Below are 23425 nucleotides of genomic sequence, written 5' to 3' on the forward strand. Positions count from 1 at the left end.
ATCTCTTTTATGAAAAAAAAAATTTTTTTTTAGACTTCCTGAGTTATGTATCTAACCTGAGCGATGCTCTGTGGTTATGCCAAATATTAAAAAAAAGAAAACTGAAAGAAAAACTGTCAATCATCAATGTTATTTCTTTTTTTTTTTCAGTTCATGGTTCTATTTTCAAAAATGTTGACTGCCATTTCATTGTGTAAATTACCTACCAACGTCATCCAATAAAATTAAAACGATCATAACACTAAAAACAAATCAAGAACAATCTTCATATAGAATTGTTTTCATTTTTTAATTTATGCATTTATTCACATTTGAGCAGTTAACAAATGAATTAAAAATGAAAAACAAGTAATTTATTAAAATTATGTAATCGGCTATCGCTTTTTATACGAATATTGGCTGTTATTAAATTAAAACAGAAAAAATTAAAATATCAATCTATGACGTCATTTGGCGATAGAGATTTTCAGTTTATACTTAGCAATTTTCCTTTATGGACTTTTACGATTTTGGCGATAGAAGCATCTAGCAAATTGTAATGGTTTTCTTTCGATCTTAGATCAGCATGATATACTTTTTAAAACACAGTCTTTGAAACCAAGTTTTGGACAATTCGCACCAAAAATAACTTTAAATTGCTAACCTCCACCTTTTAAAAAATACGTTAAAAACAGAGTTCTCTTGAAAAAGCAGTTTGTCTGTGAAAGTAATGTCAGCTGGTGAACTGTGAACTTTCTTGCAAGGCTGTATCAAAACGCTGACGTGGCCTGATAAGATTAAATTTAAAAAGTTTCGGACGGCCACATATAAAGAAAGTTTTTTTTTTTCTTTCGAATGAAGAGATTTTAATAAATATGCTGGCCACACCCAGCCTTGGTGCGTACTGTGGTTTGCATTTATTCCGTAAGCGAATATTTTTTTCGATATTATTCATTCGGTCGTCGACTGTGTCTGAGCGTAGACTTTTGTCAAATTCAAATATAATTATGTTAATAAATTCGTCTTGGGAATTAATGGAAACACAATCCTCATTTACATAGGAAAATAATTTTTCCTTGATATAAGAGAAATCTCTTTTATGAAAAAAAAAATTTTTTTTTAGACTTCCTGAGTTATGTATCTAACCTGAGCGATGCTCTGTGGTTATGCCAAATATTAAAAAAAAGAAAACTGAAAGAAAAACTGTCAATCATCAATGTTATTTCTTTTTTTTTTCAGTTCATGGTTCTATTTTCAAAAATGTTGACTGCCATTTCATTGTGTAAATTACCTACCAACGTCATCCAATAAAATTAAAACGATCATAACACTAAAAACAAATCAAGAACAATCTTCATATAGAATTGTTTTCATTTTTTAATTTATGTATTTATTCACATTTGAGCAGTTAACAAATGAATTAAAAATGAAAAACAAGTAATTTATTAAAATTATGTAATCGGCTATCGCTTTTTATACGAATATTGGCTGTTATTAAATTAAAACAGAAAAAATTAAAATATCAATCTATGACGTCATTTGGCGATAGAGATTTTCAGTTTATACTAAGCAATTTTCCTTTATGGACTTTTACGATTTTGGCGATAGAAGCATCTAGCAAATTGTAATGGTTTTCTTTCGATCTTAGATCAGCATGATATACTTTTTAAAACACAGTCTTTGAAACCAAGTTTTGGACAATTCGCACCAAAAATAACTTTAAATTGCTAACCTCCACCTTTTAAAAAATACGTTAAAAACAGAGTTCTCTTGAAAAAGCAGTTTGTCTGTGAAAGTAATGTCAGCTGGTGAACTGTGAACTTTCTTGCAAGGCTGTATCAAAACGCTGACGTGGCCTGATAAGATTAAATTTAAAAAGTTTCGGACGGCCACATATAAAGAAAGTTTTTTTTTTTCTTTCGAATGAAGAGATTTTAATAAATATGCTGGCCACACCCAGCCTTGGTGCGTACTGTGGTTTGCATTTATTCCGTAAGCGAATATTTTTTTCGATATTATTCATTCGGTCGTCGACTGTGTCTGAGCGTAGACTTTTGTCAAATTCAAATATAATTATGTTAATAAATTCGTCTTGGGAATTAATGGAAACACAATCCTCATTTACATAGGAAAATAATTTTTCCTTGATATAAGAGAAATCTCTTTTATGAAAAAAAAAATTTTTTTTTAGACTTCCTGAGTTATGTATCTAACCTGAGCGATGCTCTGTGGTTATGCCAAATATTAAAAAAAAGAAAACTGAAAGAAAAACTGTCAATCATCAATGTTATTTCTTTTTTTTTTTCAGTTCATGGTTCTATTTTCAAAAATGTTGACTGCCATTTCATTGTGTAAATTACCTACCAACGTCATCCAATAAAATTAAAACGATCATAACACTAAAAACAAATCAAGAACAATCTTCATATAGAATTGTTTTCATTTTTTAATTTATGCATTTATTCACATTTGAGCAGTTAACAAATGAATTAAAAATGAAAAACAAGTAATTTATTAAAATTATGTAATCGGCTATCGCTTTTTATACGAATATTGGCTGTTATTAAATTAAAACAGAAAAAATTAAAATATCAATCTATGACGTCATTTGGCGATAGAGATTTTCAGTTTATACTTAGCAATTTTCCTTTATGGACTTTTACGATTTTGGCGATAGAAGCATCTAGCAAATTGTAATGGTTTTCTTTCGATCTTAGATCAGCATGATATACTTTTTAAAACACAGTCTTTGAAACCAAGTTTTGGACAATTCGCACCAAAAATAACTTTAAATTGCTAACCTCCACCTTTTAAAAAATACGTTAAAAACAGAGTTCTCTTGAAAAAGCAGTTTGTCTGTGAAAGTAATGTCAGCTGGTGAACTGTGAACTTTCTTGCAAGGCTGTATCAAAACGCTGACGTGGCCTGATAAGATTAAATTTAAAAAGTTTCGGACGGCCACATATAAAGAAAGTTTTTTTTTTTTTCTTTCGAATGAAGAGATTTTAATAAATATGCTGGCCACACCCAGCCTTGGTGCGTACTGTGGTTTGCATTTATTCCGTAAGCGAATATTTTTTTCGATATTATTCATTCGGTCGTCGACTGTGTCTGAGCGTAGACTTTTGTCAAATTCAAATATAATTATGTTAATAAATTCGTCTTGGGAATTAATGGAAACACAATCCTCATTTACATAGGAAAATAATTTTTCCTTGATATAAGAGAAATCTCTTTTATGAAAAAAAAAATTTTTTTTTAGACTTCCTGAGTTATGTATCTAACCTGAGCGATGTGCGCTTCTCTGTTTTCTCCCTGGAAAATTTTCGCGTATTTCCAAAATAAATTCTCATCGGAAATTTTATGGCAATGATATGAAGAAAATTCTCGGGAGTTAATGACAATATTTTTCTGGGGTTTCCGTGTATTCTTGACAATTTCGAGAAAGGCACATCACTCAGTCATGAAAACTCGAAACCACTGGATATAATAGGATATAATAATCATTCTCCTGGATCGAACAACGTAAGCCTGCGGCTTAATTGATACGCTTCGGTGTAAATGCAGTTGCGAGTGTGAATACGTGTGTACTCTTCCAAGAGGTTCGTAAATTAATAAATTAAAAATGCTACGCCCCTACTGATAGCGCGGTCTTAATGATTTTGTTTGATTAAATTCCTGATTAATATAGTGCTGTTAAAGGCATTGAAAGGCTTCAATATATTTGGATTAATATTACCTTAATGTGTAATTGAGTCAATTTATTTAAAAGTTTAAATGTTATTCGAATGTTTTCAATTAAAATCGGTTGACAACATTTTCACATCTACCCAAGCTATTTACGTGAAAACCATAATTACGTTTGATATATAAGTACAACATTTTGGAACATTTTTTCTCATTACTGTTTACTGATTGATAAATATTTATTTTCGCTTTATAAAATCGAAATTTTTTTCATAAATTACTAATACAATTCTTTCCGATGTTGTAAGCCTTAGGTGATGTTCCAAATTAGTAACATTGTTGTTCGCAACAAAAAGAAAACCTCATTACATTTTGTCTTACATCCGGTTTTACAAAATCACAATATTAGAAAACGCTTCATCAATCTTAAAACACGTTCTAGCATTCTTTAAAAGCCTTGTCTTTTGCGTAACATCTAAAAAGAGATGGAGATATGTCGGCGCGTTGGAGTGAACGAGACGGAATGCGTTCGGCGAGCTTCAAGGTAATCAACGTTTACTCGCTATCCGTTTTCCTACTGCGTTACCGTGCGCTATTTTTACTAAGGATTTCTTATACTGTGACGATTTTTTAATCATCGAATCGGAAAAGGAATGGCCAGTGTTTTCTGGTTTCCAAGTAACTCCACGGTTGTCATAAAGGCCTGGTACTTCGTTTGCGGTTCTGTCCTTTTGAAGAAGAAAAATTTCATTGTCTTTTTTTTATCCGACTGCGCGACTCAAAAGAGGGTAATGTTTCTCTGCTGGAATCTTGTTTTATTGATGTTACGAGAAATATCGTCATACATATTTTTATTATCAAATTCATAAAAAAGATAAGTACGTATGTACCTACAATTTTCACATTATATCCCGATAAACATCTTTCATCTGACTCAACTTTATGCCTGGCATCTAGCATAGTCTAGTAGCTAAAGAGCCAAGATTTTTTTCTTGGTTTTTTAATCTATATAAGAAATATAAATAAACATCGTAAAACTAGAAACCTGGCTAGGTAAACTCGTATATTATAAGGCGTATTTAATCACAGGAAACAACTACACTGACACACAGACACACACACATAGCGGCGATAAGTCACTGTCGGTTGTGAGTACAGTTAACAAAAAGAAAATTATGGGAAATAAAGAGAATAAGTAATGTTATTCAAAGAGAATGCTCAAAAAAAACCCAGTGCTGACAAAAAATGGAAATATATCAGAATTTTCTTAGAATATATCCTACCTATCTTAAGCTGAAGATTTAAAAAAGTAATATGGCAAAAACAGTATAATTTTTGTTCGTCTTTAAAATGACGAGATGACAACATTTAGAAAATATGTTTGACACAATTTTGTAACCTAAACTTTTTCGTTTTTATCAGTTATTATTATAAGTATTGAAAATATGCATTTTGTTGAAGTAAATCTATACATATTAAAACCAACTCATACACAATCCATCCATCATACATCAAAGTGAAGTGTACAAAAATAAAATATTACTTATTTTACAAATCTAGCTCGGTAATCATCTGAATAAATTTCACATGATTATTAACAACAAGTTTTAATTGATTAAAATTATTTCTAATTATTATTATAAATTGATGAATTGTTAAATTCATTGCTGTCGCTACTGGCATGTTTTCCTCTCAATAAAATGCATCTAGATCCCAGCTTGATGCGAAATGACTAGACTTGTGATAAAGTCATAAAATGTAGGTACATCTGACGAATCACAAGTACTTTATGTACTTACTTACAAGCAGACATAGCTATATATATTACGCTTAGTATTAATTCGCGTATTTATCAGAATTGTACTCGCTTATCGACTTAAGATTCGAAATATAATTTAATAATTTATGTTCAATTGTTATTTAAAATTTTAAATGTATGTTTGTGCAAAGTTTTGAGAGACAGAATTACTTTCGCATGTATAATATTTAATTAGTATGGATATATGTATCTTTATATCCATACTAATATTGTGTATAATGTATCACTTAAACTACTTACGGGGTGGATAGAGCCGGGGCACGAACTCAAGGTATTTTATTGGTGGATGTGATATACTGAAATAGCGACAGGTTATACCCATCGCCTATGAAAATAAATAACTCTTTGTCTTAATCTATTTTACGAATCCTTTTTGGGAAGAGAAGAATCTGGTGATTACATATTTTTCGATTTAAAGCTCTTTCCCTTAATTGTCATTTACATACCTATTTGAGAGGAGGAGTGACTCGTGGTAGAGACGAGCATGGAAGCGGGGAACATTTTCGAAAAATCAAAAGTAACTGTTCACTGTACAAGTAATGTTATCTTATCAAGTGGTCAGAATGAACTCTGTTTTGACTCGCGCGCAGCGGAGCGGGACAGTTTTTGTACCAAGTCACGCCGACGTCACACGGTGTCCGATCGAAAGACGAGTGTGAAGATATAGGTACCTAGTTAATTTTGCACAATCCTACTTAATATAAAAATAAGTACCATGTCACGTCTGTCTGTTGTGAACGCGATGAACTAAGTACCAGAGGGATTGGTATACGGTCTTCACTAATAGATAGTGTGATTCGGGAAAGTTTAGGAGTATAGGGTGACTTGACAATATTTCTTTGCAAATACCCGACATATTGTGCCTATTATTATGTACAATATGAATGGCAATAAACGATTTGTATTTTCAGTCTACACGCTCAGTCCATGATTCTGAACAATTTATAGTCTTCTCTGTTCATGTTGTACGTCATTACTCTGACCAGCCTGTTACTGTATACACGTCCTCTCAACCTGTCGCCGGTTGACTGTAAGAGATCCCTACATGGGACAAGTCCGCCGTTGTACAATGTATCTTTCTTGTAATAATTTTGATTAATGTACTTGTTTTCGTGCAATAAAGTTATTACAAACAAACAAACTTTTAGTATGGGGGTAATTTGGAAATCGCGAAATAAAAATCAGCTGCGTTCATACAAAATTAAAAGGTAGGTAGGTACCTAACTTTTGGAAAATGTATGGATCAGCTGATTTTGTTTTTCGCGATTTCAATTTGTTGCTTCCATACGAAAAGTTGTTCAGTACCATCGACTGAGCGTGTAGATAAAATAATGCCAATGTATAAGAAATCACCCTGTATATTAAGATTATATCCGAGCGAAACAGATACAGATATAAATATTGAAAAAGTACACAGTAGATTGAGCATCAGTTTCTTGGTGACCAAAGGTAGGTAGTTTGTAACACGACCCAAATCTGTCTGACATATAAAATGGTACGTGCGCGTGTAATACATGTACGATTTATGTGTGTCATTTGCGGGAAATATTTAAAATTTTCAACATCATCTGTGTGCTATGTATTATTTTATTAATAAATATAAAAGGATATTATATAGAAGTCAACAAACTTTTCAAAAATATGTTGGTTTTAATCTTCGCTTTAAACAAAAGAAAAATCTCGAAACAAAATCTATGTGTGCACCGTTAATTCTTAATTCAAACGTGAGTAGTCAATCAATATGCAACCTTATTACAGCGACATAAGGACGCGTTCACACAATGAAGTAAGTTTTAGATATACACAGATAAAAAAAGCATTTAGGGCAAACTCACACGTGATATGCATCTCAAAAGAATTGGATCAGATTTCTTCATGAGTTAATAAAAATTGCAATGATTTAATTTTAATTTAAAGTGTTTTCCCTGCGTAAATTTCATTGCAAAAGGTCTTTAATTTATTCCCTTAGTCCATATTTATTATTTATTAAAATAAGCAAAAAAACCTACAACATTTTTGTAAAATATAATAGGTATATATATAGCTCTAGTGAAAAAAGTTCGTGGTAAAAAGTACGCTAAGTGTTATTTCAAGTTATATTCTACCCATGTACAAATGTGTACAAATTTCATAATAATGTCCAGTAGATTTTGTAAGATGTTTTTAAATCAACACTGGCACAAAAAAAATAGAAATATTTAAATAAAATTACAAAAATAGAAACTCTTGCTCTCCGGCTAGAGAAAAATATTATTTATTAAAAAATATAAACACTGACAGAAAAAAAAAATTAAGAAAAATACAATTTTAAAAATAGAAGCATTTGGGAAGATGACACGCACCAGCGTTTCATTTCATGCTTGCTCCGAGACTAGAAAAAACTAATAATACCATAGACAAAAGTTTGTACGACAAATGTATGCATGCATACACTTTCACATCACTGTCTCCCGTGGTCTGCAATATGCAATTATCCATTGTCAATATGTATCAATTTCCATAGAATCTATTTATCTAGTTCCAATCTATTTCCGACTCTATCTCATTAACTTTAAAGTCCATTTTCTTTTGAAAATTACATGCACTGGTGTATGACTAGTTTCATTTTTTACTTATCAAAATTTAAACCCTATTACGTAAAGTTAAGGTACAATTTTAATTGCAAATAAATAACTAATTTATCTTTCATGTTGAGCAAAAAGGTGCGTTTTTTTTTGCTGTAACGATTATGATCGATTTTTTTTAGTTAAACTGATTAGCTAACTTATAAGGCAATAATGACATTATGATAGTAGGAACGGCTTCTTATTAAATACAAATACAATGATTAGTGACAACTAAGATTTTTCAAAAATGTCGTTTTTGACACAAGCTTGTGACGCATTCTATGTGTGACAAAAAATCATGTCCGGGCAGAAAACCTTTGAAGAGTTCCCACGTCTGGAGCTGTTCCTAGGTGCAACATCTGGACATGCTTATCATAATAATGCATTGTCATCCAAACTAAACGTAACATTTCAGCTCGATCGGTTGATGATGTCTGCTTCAAAATTGAGTCGCAACATTCCACCTGAGACATATTAGGTAAGCATACCTAAATACTTTGCAAGTTACATTAAAGCTTGTAAACATGATAGAAATTAATAATGTACCCAAAAATTATGCAAAAATTATTATTATTTATATATATAGTAAGTATATCTCAAAGAACTACAAACCACTGGCATTTCGGAGCGACCCACTGCTGTGAAGATACAACCTTGTGTACTCGTATATATGTATAGCTGTCTCTGTCTACGGATACAAAAGTCGTACGTCAGGAACACGTCACACGTATACTTTCTACGTGTACCATCTCACGTTAGACGCAATGTTTTAATGCATTTTCCTTGGCCCCACTATTGGGTTTTTTTTTACAAGATTTTCTACTTGCTAATTCATGCATTGAAACTATTGTCACCATTGCTTAGAGATAAAATGGGACTTTTTCTCACCTTGGCACATTAACTTTGATATGTCACGATTTTGACATTAAAGTGCTTATGCACTGGTGTGAAAAATATTGATTTGTAATGACTGTAAAATGACGAATGGTTATGTGTTCGTTAGATCATTCAATGATTATTAATTAATGTTAATAAGAGTAAGTACACGAAGGTCTCGCTGTAACCTTTTATTTTGAATAAATACTTTTTTTATATTGAACATGGAAATAAAAACATATTGAGAAAAGTAGCTTCAAAATTGGATAAAAGCTTTGGGGCTAGCTCAATCTGTGTGATTTGATCTTGTATATTTATTTATTTATTATTTATTTATAAAAATAAAAATAAATAAACAAAAACAGTTTATTAATTTCCATACAATAATAATCATATTTGGGGCTCTTATGCGACGAACTCGGAGTCATCTTCAATTTCACATTTAAATATTTGGCAGTGATTTTACTGACCGTCTGCCTAACCTCAGCCCTCCTTAGAAATGCTATTGTTACCTATCAGCTGCCAAGTTTATATTCTTGAGTCAAAAACACTTAAACTATGTAAACCAAACTCTAAAATACTATCAATTTTTTTTGATTTAAATTAAATATGTATTTAAAATTCTACTTAAAAGGCCGCCCAGAACAAAATGAACAAAGGTCGGAAGATTTAGATGCGAAGGACGAAAACTGGAGGAGGTACGCAACGGACAGGGATGGACGGCGAAGTAGAAAGAGACGTTTGCCCAGCAGTGAGACACTACATACTTAAAAAACAATTCCCATTATTCCTTCCAACCCATGGTCACCGCACAGATTACCATACAATGCTCCATCTCACGTCCTTGACGTTTTATCATTTATCGTGCCTACTGGTCAACATGAATACGATTACTAAGCTCTTAGACTAAGAACGATTGCATATTGCAGTGTATAATTGGTTGTTTTATTTAACTTTTTTAACTTTTACTAGCAGTCCGTCCCGGCTTCGCTCGGGTAATCACATAATCCGTAGTAATATCCTAGAGTGAAAAGATTTGCATTTATACGTTTTTTTTGTTTGTGATGAATAAACTCAAAAACTACTGAATTTTGATTTTGATGAAATTTGGCACAGTGATAGGCGAAACCTTGGAGTGACATAGGGTGCTTTTTATCATGTTTTTAACCGAGCGAGGCCGGGGCGAGCGGCTAGTAAAATATAAAGCGGAATCTCTCACTATTGGTGAGAACTGTATGAAAGTCCGTGCAGTAACGTGTTTTTGAGTTCATCGCGAACCGACAGAGCCCAGTGTCCGCTTCCCTACTGTTTCGTCTCCACTTGGCACGGTCGTCGGCATCCCTAGTTGTCAGACCATTGTCACGCATATCATCCTTGACGACATCAAGCCAGCACTTCTTGGGTTTTTGAAATTGCGTATACACTTTTAACTTAACGACTTAAGTGAAATAAAACTGTACCCATACATAGCTTATCTGTCAGATAACAGTATCCAATATCCTTTAGTTAATGATGGCAGTAACTCAGAGACACTCGATTTCCATTCGATTTTTGATCGATTATTGCGATACGGGAACTCGTTTCATCGCGCCGTTTTTCATTTTTTATATATATATTGTTTTTATATAAAAGTTTTTATTAAGTTTTACATGTCGCCGTGTAATGCGTAGGTAATTTGATAATTACTATGATTTAAAAAATATATATTAGTACAGTCGACATCACATCGACCTACCCAAATTCATTGCAAACTCGCCGCTATTACGAGTACCACGTCACAGAGGTACCTACAGCAGGGTAACTTGATGTTATGTTGACTTGAAAATGTAATAAAAGAAAAAAGTTGTTAAGCAATTATCAACAATATTTGAGATAAGCAAAAATATGATTTCTTCTAGTATATTCAATCCATTTTCAGCTATGCTTTGCAGCAGCTAATAGTCAATAAATAACATTCCCAAAGAGGGTTGACATCAGACAGGCCGCTGGTTGTAAAATCATAGCACATAAGATAAGAGTAGTACTAATTTCTTCCTTCCTTTTCGGGTGTGTTGTCCAGGTGTCGAATACCTACTCACGATGTTTTCCTTCACCGGGAGCAAGTGGTGGTCTATGAAAACTACTATACCTACCCTACATGAGTCAGCTCGGTATAAAAGCTCATATGACACGAGGAGGAACGAACCTAGGACTTTTTTAAGCTTAAGGAGTGGACTACTCTTTAAGCTTAAAAAAGCTTGCGATCGAAAAGTCCTAGAAATCGTTAATTAAACTAAATTTACAAAACGTATTGAGCTTGGTAGCTAACTTTGTAAGGTCAGTTTAGTTAAAGATAAACTATTAATTTCAACTGGAACAAGGATAATACACCAGGCGTAATTAAAAGTTGTACTTAATAGCCGCAGCTTAATTAAGTTTTGACTTGGAACTCAAGTTTTCGAACTTTAAACCAACTTTGCGGGAATTCCCGGAATAACTGTATATTTTGTAGTTACTGAGAATTTAAGAGCTACATTTAGAAATGATGTTGCGAATCTATTATCTTTTAAATATTATTATTATTAACTATATACTATTATTATAAAGACGTAAGCGTTTGTGAGTTTGTATGTTTGAGGAGGGTAATCTCCGAAACTATCGAACAGATTTCAAAAATTCTTTCACCATTAAAAAGTTACGTTATATAAAGTATAGATATGCTATAAACTAAATTTTATCTCAAAATTCCCACGGTAGCGAAGCCCCGGGCAACATCTATATATCATATAATAAAACTACAAGTGGACTATGTTCGTTCGCGCAAAATGTAAAAAGTACTGGATGGAATTTGATGCGGTTTCTCAGTTGTATAGCGGATGATCTAACTTGAAATCTTGTATTGGTTTCATCACAACACGTTGCTTAGAACGCGAGATACTGGTGATACGCGAGTGACAAGGAAAGGACGCACGAATTAAGAGCGGGAATATTAATCTATATCGATAGATGAAAACTAGTATACATGAGTCAAATAAAATAGGTATACATGAGTATATACCAAGGTTTGAATTAATATGAGTATGTTAATTCAAACCTTTCGTTCTTAACTACTAGGCCACGACCGCTTCTTTTTGGGCAGCGTTTATACCACCAAAACGACTGAACATTTCTAGATAAAACCACAAATAAAATAAATAATCTCTCGCATGTCTAAAGATCGCAAGCCCACGTCACCTACATTCTAAATTAGTTCAATTCAAAACAATTGGCGACAGATGGCGTCTTTATCCCGCTATCGTAACATCCGATCAAGGGCTCGAATTGAAAGCAATCTTTCAATTGATTCCCCATTTGAATTGACCTTCTCCCCTTTGAGCTTTTTTATAGCTTTTTAATTGTTTCTATTTATTTTTAAAACGAATGAAACAATAAACGAACTGTATTTTTAAATTTGTATGAATTAATTTCGACCTCTGTAGCTTCAGTGTTCGTCCTGTCCTGCAACACTGGAGGTACCGGATTCGATTTCGGATTTAGTTAAGATAGAGAATGATCTATTTCAGATTGACCTAGTTCTTAGATATTCATTCATCTATACTTTACGTTACATGTACGTACGTAGTAGTCAGTATCGTTGAGTTAATCCTAACTAATATTATAAATGCGAAAGTAAGTTTGTTTGTTACCTCTTCACGCTCTATATACTCAACTAATCTTTTTGAAATTTTGCACACATGTAGTTTGAAGTGTGGAGAAGGACATAGCGACATACCTTTCATCCCGGAAAATTAACGCGGGCGAAACCGCGGGCAAAAGCTAGTATTCCATAAGTCTCGAACTTACTTCTGTGATGAGTGATGTCTGAATCTGTGAGAACAACTCAAAAACTCAAAAATTCTTACACTTCCGTCACTTTACATACTTGAGGTAGCAACATTAATTTGTGAAAACCAATGCTCATTTATTCCCTCGTCTAGCTGATGTTGTATTGAGGAATCATCGAGATATCTATCGATTATGCATGCACCCATCAAAAACTGCTTTACTCGGTAATAGCATAGTATGTATGGCACCGAAAATTTACAACAAAATTCCAAAACAATATAAAAGCTTAAATTTAAATCCATTTAAAAAGCACCTCAAGTCTTTAATAACCGATAAATGTTATACTACTTAATACTTTAAATGATTTCTTGGATAGAATTTAGTTCTAGTATACATTATAATTCTTTTTTGTTTTGGATTTGTAGTGGATAGCATGCTCCTCTTTATTTATTTATATTTGCATTCCTATATTCGGTAAAACGTGTAGGTTTAATTCATTTTAATATCAATTTGTATACATGTACTCATGTTTTTTGGCAAATAAATGTTTTCTTTCTTTCTTTAAAATTCTTGCAATAGCTTTAGTTAAATTAAAAATTAATGCCTTAAACACCAGTAAAGTTGATCAGTTGTTCATTTTGTTGATAGAAATTATTATGTTGTCTCTTTGAAAGTTAACAGTAGAGGTCATGTGAGATGTTTGTTCTAAACGGTAGGTAGTACTTATAGGGCACGGTCCGAAACATATAATATTAGGACAAATCACACAGATTGAGCTAGCCCCAAAGTAAGTTCGAGACTTGTGTTATGGGATACTAACTCAACGATACTATATTTTTTTATAACAAATACATATATAGATAAACATTCAAGACCCGGGCCAATAAGGAAATGATCATTTTCCATCATGACCTGATCGGGGATCGAACCTGGGACCTCTCGGTTCAGAGGCAAGCACTTTACCACCGAGTCGTCAAATATTATTATTACCCTATTTAAAGCAAATAAATGATTTTGATTTGATTATTATAAATGCATCTATACTTATATGTAATTTCACATCATACAACCGGTAGCAACGTGCCTCTTACATATTTACTCTATCGATAGTATATAAAGTCCCACTAACCAATAATACTGGCCAAAGACAACGGAAAACGCTGGTCACCGTCTCAAATGTTAAGAAAGATGACTTTCGAATTTAGAACTGACTACTCCGATTGGCTGTCAAACCGGACCAATGAGGGCTCGTCAAATGTCATGACTTGCGGGTTTAGAGACAATTGTTCAAAAAAAGAACGCAAGAGATGATAAAAAACGCCGGCTTCCGTTAAAGTGGCAGCTCCCGAGTTTTTGTCTGTCCGTTCGCTTTGTGCTCGTGAATCATTGACGGTCGGTATTCTTTTGTCACGTCTGATGACTTCATTTTTTGAAGTCACTAGTGCTGTTGAGTGGTTAACCGGCTCGGAAGAACATTACCCTAGGTTCAAATCCAGAACTTGGCTTAAACTGGTTTTAGATCACATGGTATTTAACTAAAACCAGTTGAATACATAGATACGTAACTTTAATGCACTACGTAACATTTGATGAAGTATAATGTTAATAATAAAGATAAATAAAGTAGAGAGAGTACTTCTATACATTGGTGTTAAAAAAAAAACAAAAACGGGTTGCACTCCGGGAGTGCCGACAGAAGTGAAAACTTGAATATTAACGTTGTGCATTTGTGACGTCTTACGAATTTTCGATCAGGGTCACGTGTCCTGACGCAAGTTTAACATTTTTTACTCATCACAATAAGTGCACAACTAAAGAAGTTTTCACTTCAAAAGTTCAATTTCATCGACTATACGTACAATTTTGTCATGAAATCAAAATGATATATTTATGTTATTATAATTTTAGAGCCAAAAAATGTTTAAGTAATGTTACTACGACTTTACAACATGTACATTACAGGGAGAACAATAACAAATTACAAAATACAAGCGTAACCAACGAAAATTATTCATCTCACATCTGATAACCAACAAATCAAAATGTAATATAATTTTTAAACCCAGTAGCCTTCCCATACATAATATATTTATTTCATTCGTCACAGCGCAAAGTAATTCGAATTACGTTTCGCCGAGTATCATCAATCATCATTCGTTCGAGTCAAGCAGTTTTTCAAGCCGTATGTTTCGCGTTTTCTTTTTAATTTTACCTATTATTTTGTCTATGGTTCTCGTACTTACTGGCTGGTGTGAATGCTCTGGAATAACGGGAGTTCGATATTTAAAATATCTGTTCAATTATTCGAAATTGATATATAGTTTTTTCTTGAAATTAGAAACAATGAAGTCCACAAAAAAAAAACGATGTTACCATGACAAAAAATCGTCAACTTGCTTATTTGATCATTAATGAATGGACGGATGCAGGATTGCTATAGAACAATTACATTTCTTTTAAATCTCGTTGAGTGTTTTCCAACGGTCACATTTTCTTACATTATAGGCAATATTTTCATTTCATATATATTTGAATCTATACAGGACAGGACAGACGGACAACTTTTAGAAAAAAAAACCTAATTAAACCTAATTTGGTACAAAATCATAATAAAGTTACATACCATTTTCATTCTAAATTTAAGCGTAGGTAATAAAATAATGAGAAAAGCGAAAATAGAATCGAAAATGCTGATGAAAAAATACATTCAAAATTAGAACTTCACTAATTAATGTTAGGGCGTAACCCATAATATTTCCAGAAACATTCGATTATTCGATGTTAAAAACTTCTCGATTATCCGTGTCGTTGATTCCCACAGACCTCGAAACATCAGTTACGCCTCTTTCTTTTAATTAAACGAAACCTAATCAACGGTATTCAAATTATATTTACCGTAAAATATTTTACATGTCTACATTAGCTTGAATGTAAAAGAAAAAAAAAACATTGCATAAAAAGGATTCTAATTTTAATGATTCTTGCTGACCACAAACTTTAAAAAAAACTTAGATTGTCTATGATGAGTATAATATGTGTAGTATTATGTATATTCCTTTAACAATGAAATTAACATAACATAATTGTAGACAAACGTTGTATTTCACTGGATTACTTTTTTCAAATCGAACATCATTAAAATACATGGGCCAATTAACAACGCAAGGCCGCAAAAACAATACAATCGATCGACTCTGATCACTGAAGTACTTCACATCACTAACGGTAAAAAATGGCGACCTTATAAGCTTAATCCTAAAGGTGCAAAAAGTGGGAAAACGCAACGCAAGGTAATGTTATGAAATGGTTGCTTCCTCCTGTCGCTATTGATTTTCGTTGCGCCAAAATCAAATCAAATTTGTTTTTTTTTAAGAAACAGAAAAAGCAGCTAGCTACGACGGATTTAAGTTTACACAAATTTGATTAATTATTTTGTTAACTAGATAAAATAAAAAGAGATCTAGAATGATTGAAATGGAGTCAATATACTAATAATATAATAATATAGGATATGTTACACTGAAGCTAGTTGAGTATTTTATTGCTTATTAGTAAATTGAAACCTTTGGAAGCCGGCAGTAGATTTAGTTTAAGTAATTTTTTGACGTCAATAAGTGATGTATATCATCCTAAATTGAATAAAGAATTTTGAATTTGAATTTGAAAATGTTAAAAGCTAAAATGTACTACCTATATTGATTTGTCAAAATAATATTAATTAATATCTACATCTACATCTAATAAAAAAACAGTAATCTATCAAAATGCAATTGTGTTTTTTGTTATAGGAACCTAGTTTAGTAGAAGATGTGAGTTTTACGAATATAACAATCGAAACAACAAGAATACGAGGTACAAACAAAACACGGAAACAATAGGTCGTAAGCAGCACGTTAAGACAAATGCTTTGATTTATTATCTGTCGCAAAAACTATTAACAATCTGCCATTTGATATTAGACCTTAATAATTAACTCATAAGTCACTTAATTGAAGGGTGGTGCTAATGAAGTTCTAGCTTTGAAGTTTGTGCCTTTTTGTTGTGAATGTGGAGTTGTATTCCGCTTTTTTTTAGTTTGATTGTGGAATCGAATCAAGTCGTAGTACTCGACGAAATAGTGAAGGTAAGATAGAACTATCGATAGATTCGAATTATAAAAAATCTAATAACTTGTGACATGGAGAAGTAATTATTTCATAAGACATTATTTTTTCTGTACTGTACGGGTAGGTCTACGAGTATGTTACCCATATTTAGGACTAAGATTTAGAAGAAAAGAAGTATTTGGATAATTATAAATCCCACGTCAAAGACTCATATTAAAATAATATTTATTTTTTAGAATTATTTCCGAAATTGTCACGTCGATCACGTGGGACACTGCAAAACAATTGTTCTATGAAAATATGTTTTTTTTTTAAATTATCTAAGCGTCTATGATACTGACTCATCGATACAAACCCATCACATCACTACCGAATATCGACGCGGGTCCATCAAAGTGCATCCCGCAGACTATAAATGAGAAATATTAAATTATAATAAAATTAAATCTGGCCAGCTTTTTATCCGGTACCCGCTTGAATTAAGAACATTTAGATACGTACCTAGTCTATTTTTTATAATTAAAAATCTTTCAAACACTAAATAATTTCAGAATGCGGAGTAATTCATTTGTTAAACTTGAGTAAAAAAAGAAATACATATTTTCATTTGCCAAATGACAAATTATGATATATAAATATCATTAATTAATATTTGTGTTTATTTTCTTTTTTCTTTACTATCAGTCGAAAATCGGTTATTATGCAAAATCTATGTGTACCTACAGGTAAGTAAGTATCTAGATACTTACTTACTTAGTAGTTGAGGCCTAGGCCTCAACTACTACTTACAATATTTGTCTATTAAACACCATAAAAACAGACATAAAAATTCAACAATTAAAAACATTTCACGGTGTGATTTTGAGCGCACAAAATATTAGCGTGCGTAAGTATTTCAACATAGTCATGTCTACGCCCTCTATAAATCTATGGTCCCATCCCACAGATGCAATACGTATATGACGATTATTCATTCTGCACGGTGACACATAACGAATCAATCTGATACGAATCGAATCGAATCTATGCATCGTTTCCGAACGCACTGGCCGGTTAGAAAAACATAGTCATAGACAAGGCAATGGAATGTTTTGGCGGGTTTTTATTATTTTGTCTCTGTCATATTGTGGCGATTGGTTTTAAAATATAAACTAGTTATATTCGCTGTAATTTTAATAATAGAATTATTAAAATATTTTTTTAATAACTATAAAACTTTAGCTATTTTTGAAGCAAAAAATTGTCGAAAACTTTGACGTTTGTGCAATGAACAGTCAGTAATTCGTAGCGCAATATTCCACAATTATTATTAAATCTATACCACCATATAAGTATTCACAATAAAAATAATTGATAGGTACGAAAAAGCAGGGTGTATCTGCGACAGATATTTAAAAAAAGTCTTGTGTTTTAATTACACGTTAGAATCCACGTCTGCCTAACCACAGACAACATTTCAATTTAATTTATCACTTATTTTTAAAGTAGTAAAGTCTATTTTAAATAAGAAACAGATTTGACGATAAAAAGTGGCCTAACGTACACATACGGCTCGTAATTATATGGTTTGTGACATAATTACTACGTGGCGATAAGTGTTGTCTATGGTTTTTTTTATTCTTATGAAGAAAGGAAACGCCGGTTTTTTTTAATGATAAGAAAAGTTTAACCTAAATTAGAACAGGAAAATGTATTTTTCGTTTTAGAGAAATGCCAAATAACAATCTGATATTTTAAATGAATAAGTAACAATAAAGTTTGAGACAGCGCACTCCTCATTCTGGTGTAAGATTTTGGTCGGTGCTGTTAAACAGCTTGACTTGACTAATTCGCGGTAATTATTTACTAAGAAAGTTAAGTATTAAGCCAAATTGTCACTAATGTATTGAAATAAGAAAACAAAAGAATTCAGTACATAAATTGTAACTCATTTAACAATAAAATATGACATTATATAAAATCAGTAGTTATGTCAGATGCATCCGAAAGAGAGTATCTGTCTTGCATGTAGAGTATTCAATTGGTTCGTAATAAAAATGGCTAATAAACCTGATCTTCCACTTACCTGAGTCTGCGTTAGCCCCAAGCTGGCAGCCAACTCGGCTCTCTCCGGCAAGGCGAGGTACTGCGTCCTCTGAAACCGCCTGTTCAGCTGCTGGAGCTGCAGGCTGGAGTATATCGTCCGTGGCTTCCTCATCTTCTTGCCTTTGCCGTTCACTCGGAGGCCGGGGTCGTCGGACAACCCGCATTTTTCTACGGGAGAAACTGACCGTTAATAAATTTGAAAAAAGAAGGAAGATGATGGAATAGAATTTTTTCTTTGAAGATTGACGTTGGGAATTTTGAAAATAGAACCAATTAAATAAGAGAACATATTAGATTGCTATAAAGTAGTTTTTATGTTTGGTCACACCCAATCCCAAAGTTTGATTGGCAGAGATTGCCTTATTGAATATTGTACCTTATGAAGTCCACCTATTGTTTACTTTTTGAGTTGTGCACTAAAGTTTAAATAAATTATGTTAGGGATTTTGGAAACAGAATAATAAAAGAGATTTTCAGAGATCCATGATAGCACCAACAATTTCCTAGTACAGTTTTACATAGATTAATGTTCTTAGATTATGATAATATTTTAATGATTTTTTTTATTATCCACCGCTCGTGTCAACTTTCCAAATTCGAATCCGAAAACACCCATACATAAATCAGCTCGCACAAAGCGGCCCATAAATCCACAATATAAATATTCAAGCCACACGATGCCAGAATGTTCGCCATCCATTTTGTAAAATATATGAAAGCCGCTACTTGATAATAGTCAGTGGTAAGTTGTAATTACCGGGTTTGTATCGCTCCATCGCATCGGTAAGACCAACAGCCCGACTTTTGGCGGTTACGATGTCTGCATTTTTTCGAACTTCGAACGCGTTTTATTTTTAATCATCATGTTTTTAAATTTCGTTCCAATATTTTTAAGGTTGGTGCCGTTCTTTTGTTTGTCTATGATGTAATTTCACGTCGTGTATATTTTTTAAAAAAGAAGAGGAATTTGAAAATTGATTGTGTGGGATTTTAATGATTATTCTTTATATTTTCTTTAATGATCGAGATCCGAATCAAAATAGAATAAAAATATTAAGAATGTCAATGTCATGATTATTATGTACAACACAAACATTATCTTTTATTTAAATTGTTTATGGTCACAAAAAAAAACATTTCAATCTTCAACATTTCAAACTTTGCCACCAAGCTAGTTGCATGTAAATTCATTCATAGAGAATTAAATCCTCTACCTAGTTTATGATGCAGCCAGTTTATAGTATTAATGTCTCTGTGTGTATGATAAAGTGGCTATTGCAAACAATTTTGCATATCTGTACGGATCGAAACACACGCCGCTATGTTTCCATTTCTTGGCTCTGTTCCCGTTTTCCCAGGATTATCTTTTTAATCTATGCCTCATGTTATTTTTTTAATTTATTTGTGTTGCAGGGATTTTGGCTCTAAAAGAAAAATCTCCGCTACTGTTAAAAACAGTTTATAATGAAACTATTTTATTTTTATCAAAAATAAATTAATTTATTTGTGAACTGAAAACATATTTCTAAGATTTTTTTATTTCAAAAAATTGAATTTAAATTAAAATTTGTACAATTTATCCACTTTATTTCAGAGAATATTTAATATTTTTAACCTGACTTCAAAAATGATTTTGATACGGGTTTTTTTTATTTGATAGTGTGATTCAAGACGAAGGTTCATGTGTATAATTTGTTATGGTGTTACTCGAGCGAAGCCGGTACGGGCCTCTAGTATATTTAATATATTTCCTCATTAACCACTTTCAATGCCGATTCCCATGTCCCATACATGTGTGTATGTATATGTCGGCATTCGTCAAGAACAATGCTGGCCCGGGGCATAGACACACCCACTAGGGATGTGCGTGTTGTCGATAATAGGGATGGGACGGTCGATATTAATCTGTTAATCGACTTCTGAATTTGAATTTGATAAATCGAGTTTATGCAATGGTCCTGCTTGCACATTTTTTTAAGCTGTAACTTGACATGGCAAATTGTTTTGTTTTGTTTATAGCTATATATTGTGTGTCTCTGTGCTGAAAATTATCATCGAGACGTTATAGGTTCCAATACTATTTGAATAAGTATATATTTATTTGCTTAAAAATTCAATCTTTTCTCTTCTTGTTGTAATTTTACATTGAAATCGTTACGAATAGATTTTATACAGATTGTAAGGCAGTTTATTTTACAAAAAGATATTTTTTAAATTGTTGTGGTAAAATAAGTATATTTTATTTTACTATAATTTATTTTCGTTAAGGTGGATTTTTTATTTGGGTAATATTAGAAGTAAATTTTCTTATACGATTATTTCCCGTGGATTAACTACATTAATTCCACTGAATTTAATTCCATTACCATTTTATTTTTCTTTAATCAGTCAAGATTCGTCTTTCGGAATGCCAAAAATTATTCCAGCCAGCATTTTTAAATTTAATATTATTTTATTGAAAACGGCGCATCACTCCGCGCATGCCCCAAACGCGTCCCGCCCACCCGACCGCCTACCGAAAGCCTCAGAAACGAGCCAACTAAAACAATAAAAGATTTAAAAAAAGAAACAAAAAAAAAATAAAAACCCTTTCCAACTTCAACAAAAACGCTCTTTAAAAGTGAGGGAGGGTAGACGGGCGACTTTCAGTCTTTCTTTAGTCGGTATGTTTAAGTGTTTTATCATTGTGTTTTTGTTTATATTAGTAATAAACAGATTTTGTTGGGAAAATAGAATATAATCGAAGTTAGTTCATAAATAAAAGTGAATAAAAACATTATTAAAACAACATCAAATTCAATTAAATTATTCAAAATCATTTTATTTTAAGTAAAATAAATTTCATATTGACAGTTGAAAAAATAAAAACAAATTGCAGTTCAGAAGGCACGTTTCCTAATCACATTCGCAAATCTACATAAAATAGTTTTAAATTCATATATAGGTTAATCATTTTAATGAGAATAAACAGTTGCGTCATGAAAAACTGAAGTAATTATACCTACCTACCAGTCTTAATTCAATGGAGACATCTAATAATAGGCTTTGACATAACCTTATAATAACAGGTCTAGATAGTACTATAATATGTACGTCCATTGTCTAGATCTGATCATTTTTCTATATCCTGCTCAAGATGATATGTTATCTTCGTGAACAAGGTTCAACAATACATAGAAAATAAAAAAAATGCATTTTCAGTGTTCTGTTAAAAATTATGTATGTACCATGTACTAAAAAAATCTAAAGAGGAGAGAAAACAATTTTTAGTTATGACAATGAGGAGAGTTTTAATCTCGCTCAGTGTTTACGTTTTTCCAAAAGTTCAATTTCCATCATAACACAATTTACTATTTATATAAACATTTAACTTATTTATTTTGTTTTTTATATAAAATTATAGTTTTTACATCGTACGTATTTTTTATCTGTCAAAATCCTTATTTTTTAAAATGACAATCTAATCTTGCAATCTTGTCTAAATCTTAGCCAAATATAATATCCATTTTGAATATGAAACGGCCAGTCTACATCTTCATGTGTAAGCAAAACTGGCTGGTTGCATCTTCGAAATAAAAAAAAAAACAGTGATACACTCCCAACGCTGTTTTCACGAAATAGTCGTATGAGAATCAAATTATAATTTTTAATAACTTTCTATACTTATTTAAGAATTCAAATGAACTTTCGCTTCAGTAAGACTTGTTGAACAATATCTAAGTACCTAATTGAAGCAAAAAATTGGTAAAAAAAGCCGGGAGTGCCGGCAGAAGTGAAAACTTGAATATTAACGTTGTGCGTTTTTGACGTGTTACGAATTTTCGCTCAGATCACGTGTCCTGACGCGAGTTTAACATTTTTTACCCTATCACAAAATGTGCACAACGCCGCTAAAGAAGTTTTCACTTCGAAATCTATATTTAAAATCTAGACTAAAAATAGTCTTAGAGCCTAAAATATCGCTTACAATGCGCTGTAAAAGAATTCTTCCGCGTATTTTGATAATGTAGAATGAGCTGTAGAGGTTTTCCCCAGAGACTACAACAAGAAGTTCTTCCTAAAAGGCACGGAAAGCTTTATTCATTGCCGGCAACGCGCGTGTTGCAGGCGTCCATAGGCTGCGGTGACCACTTACCATCAAGTGGGCCGCATGCCTATTTGCTTGTTCAGTAGTATAAAAATGTCAAATTCCAAAATATAAATAGGCTTAAAACATTAATATAAATAATAAATATTAAACATATAAATGTTTACATGAATGTACATGAAAAATATTATGACTATAAACGTCATAATATTTTTCATGTTGACCTGACCGGGGATCGAATCCGGGACCTCCAGTGTACCATTCCGGCATGATGACCACTAAGCCACGGAGGTCGTAATAAATCTATATCTTAGTCCGTTATCACTTATCTAAAAATCCGAGCGCAAAGGGCTGGCCGATAAAAGGGGGGAGTGAC

The 23425-nt window shown here is 32.3% G+C and overlaps 1 protein-coding gene across 2 annotated transcripts in view; it reads right to left on the reverse strand.

The window, feature by feature from the left end:
* The window catches only part of LOC128681500 (homeotic protein distal-less-like), a 94502-nt gene that overhangs the window by 45428 nt on the left and 25649 nt on the right, over nucleotides 1-23425 (reverse strand). For both annotated transcript variants that reach the window (XM_053765442.2, XM_053765443.2), the window contains exon 3: nucleotides 18943-19130. In XM_053765442.2, coding sequence (XP_053621417.1) covers nucleotides 18943-19130 — 188 coding nt within the window. The remainder of the gene's footprint in view (nucleotides 1-18942; nucleotides 19131-23425) is intronic.

This window comes from Plodia interpunctella, chromosome 27, assembly GCF_027563975.2.
Source record: "Plodia interpunctella isolate USDA-ARS_2022_Savannah chromosome 27, ilPloInte3.2, whole genome shotgun sequence".
Lineage (NCBI taxonomy): Eukaryota > Metazoa > Arthropoda > Insecta > Lepidoptera > Pyralidae > Plodia > Plodia interpunctella.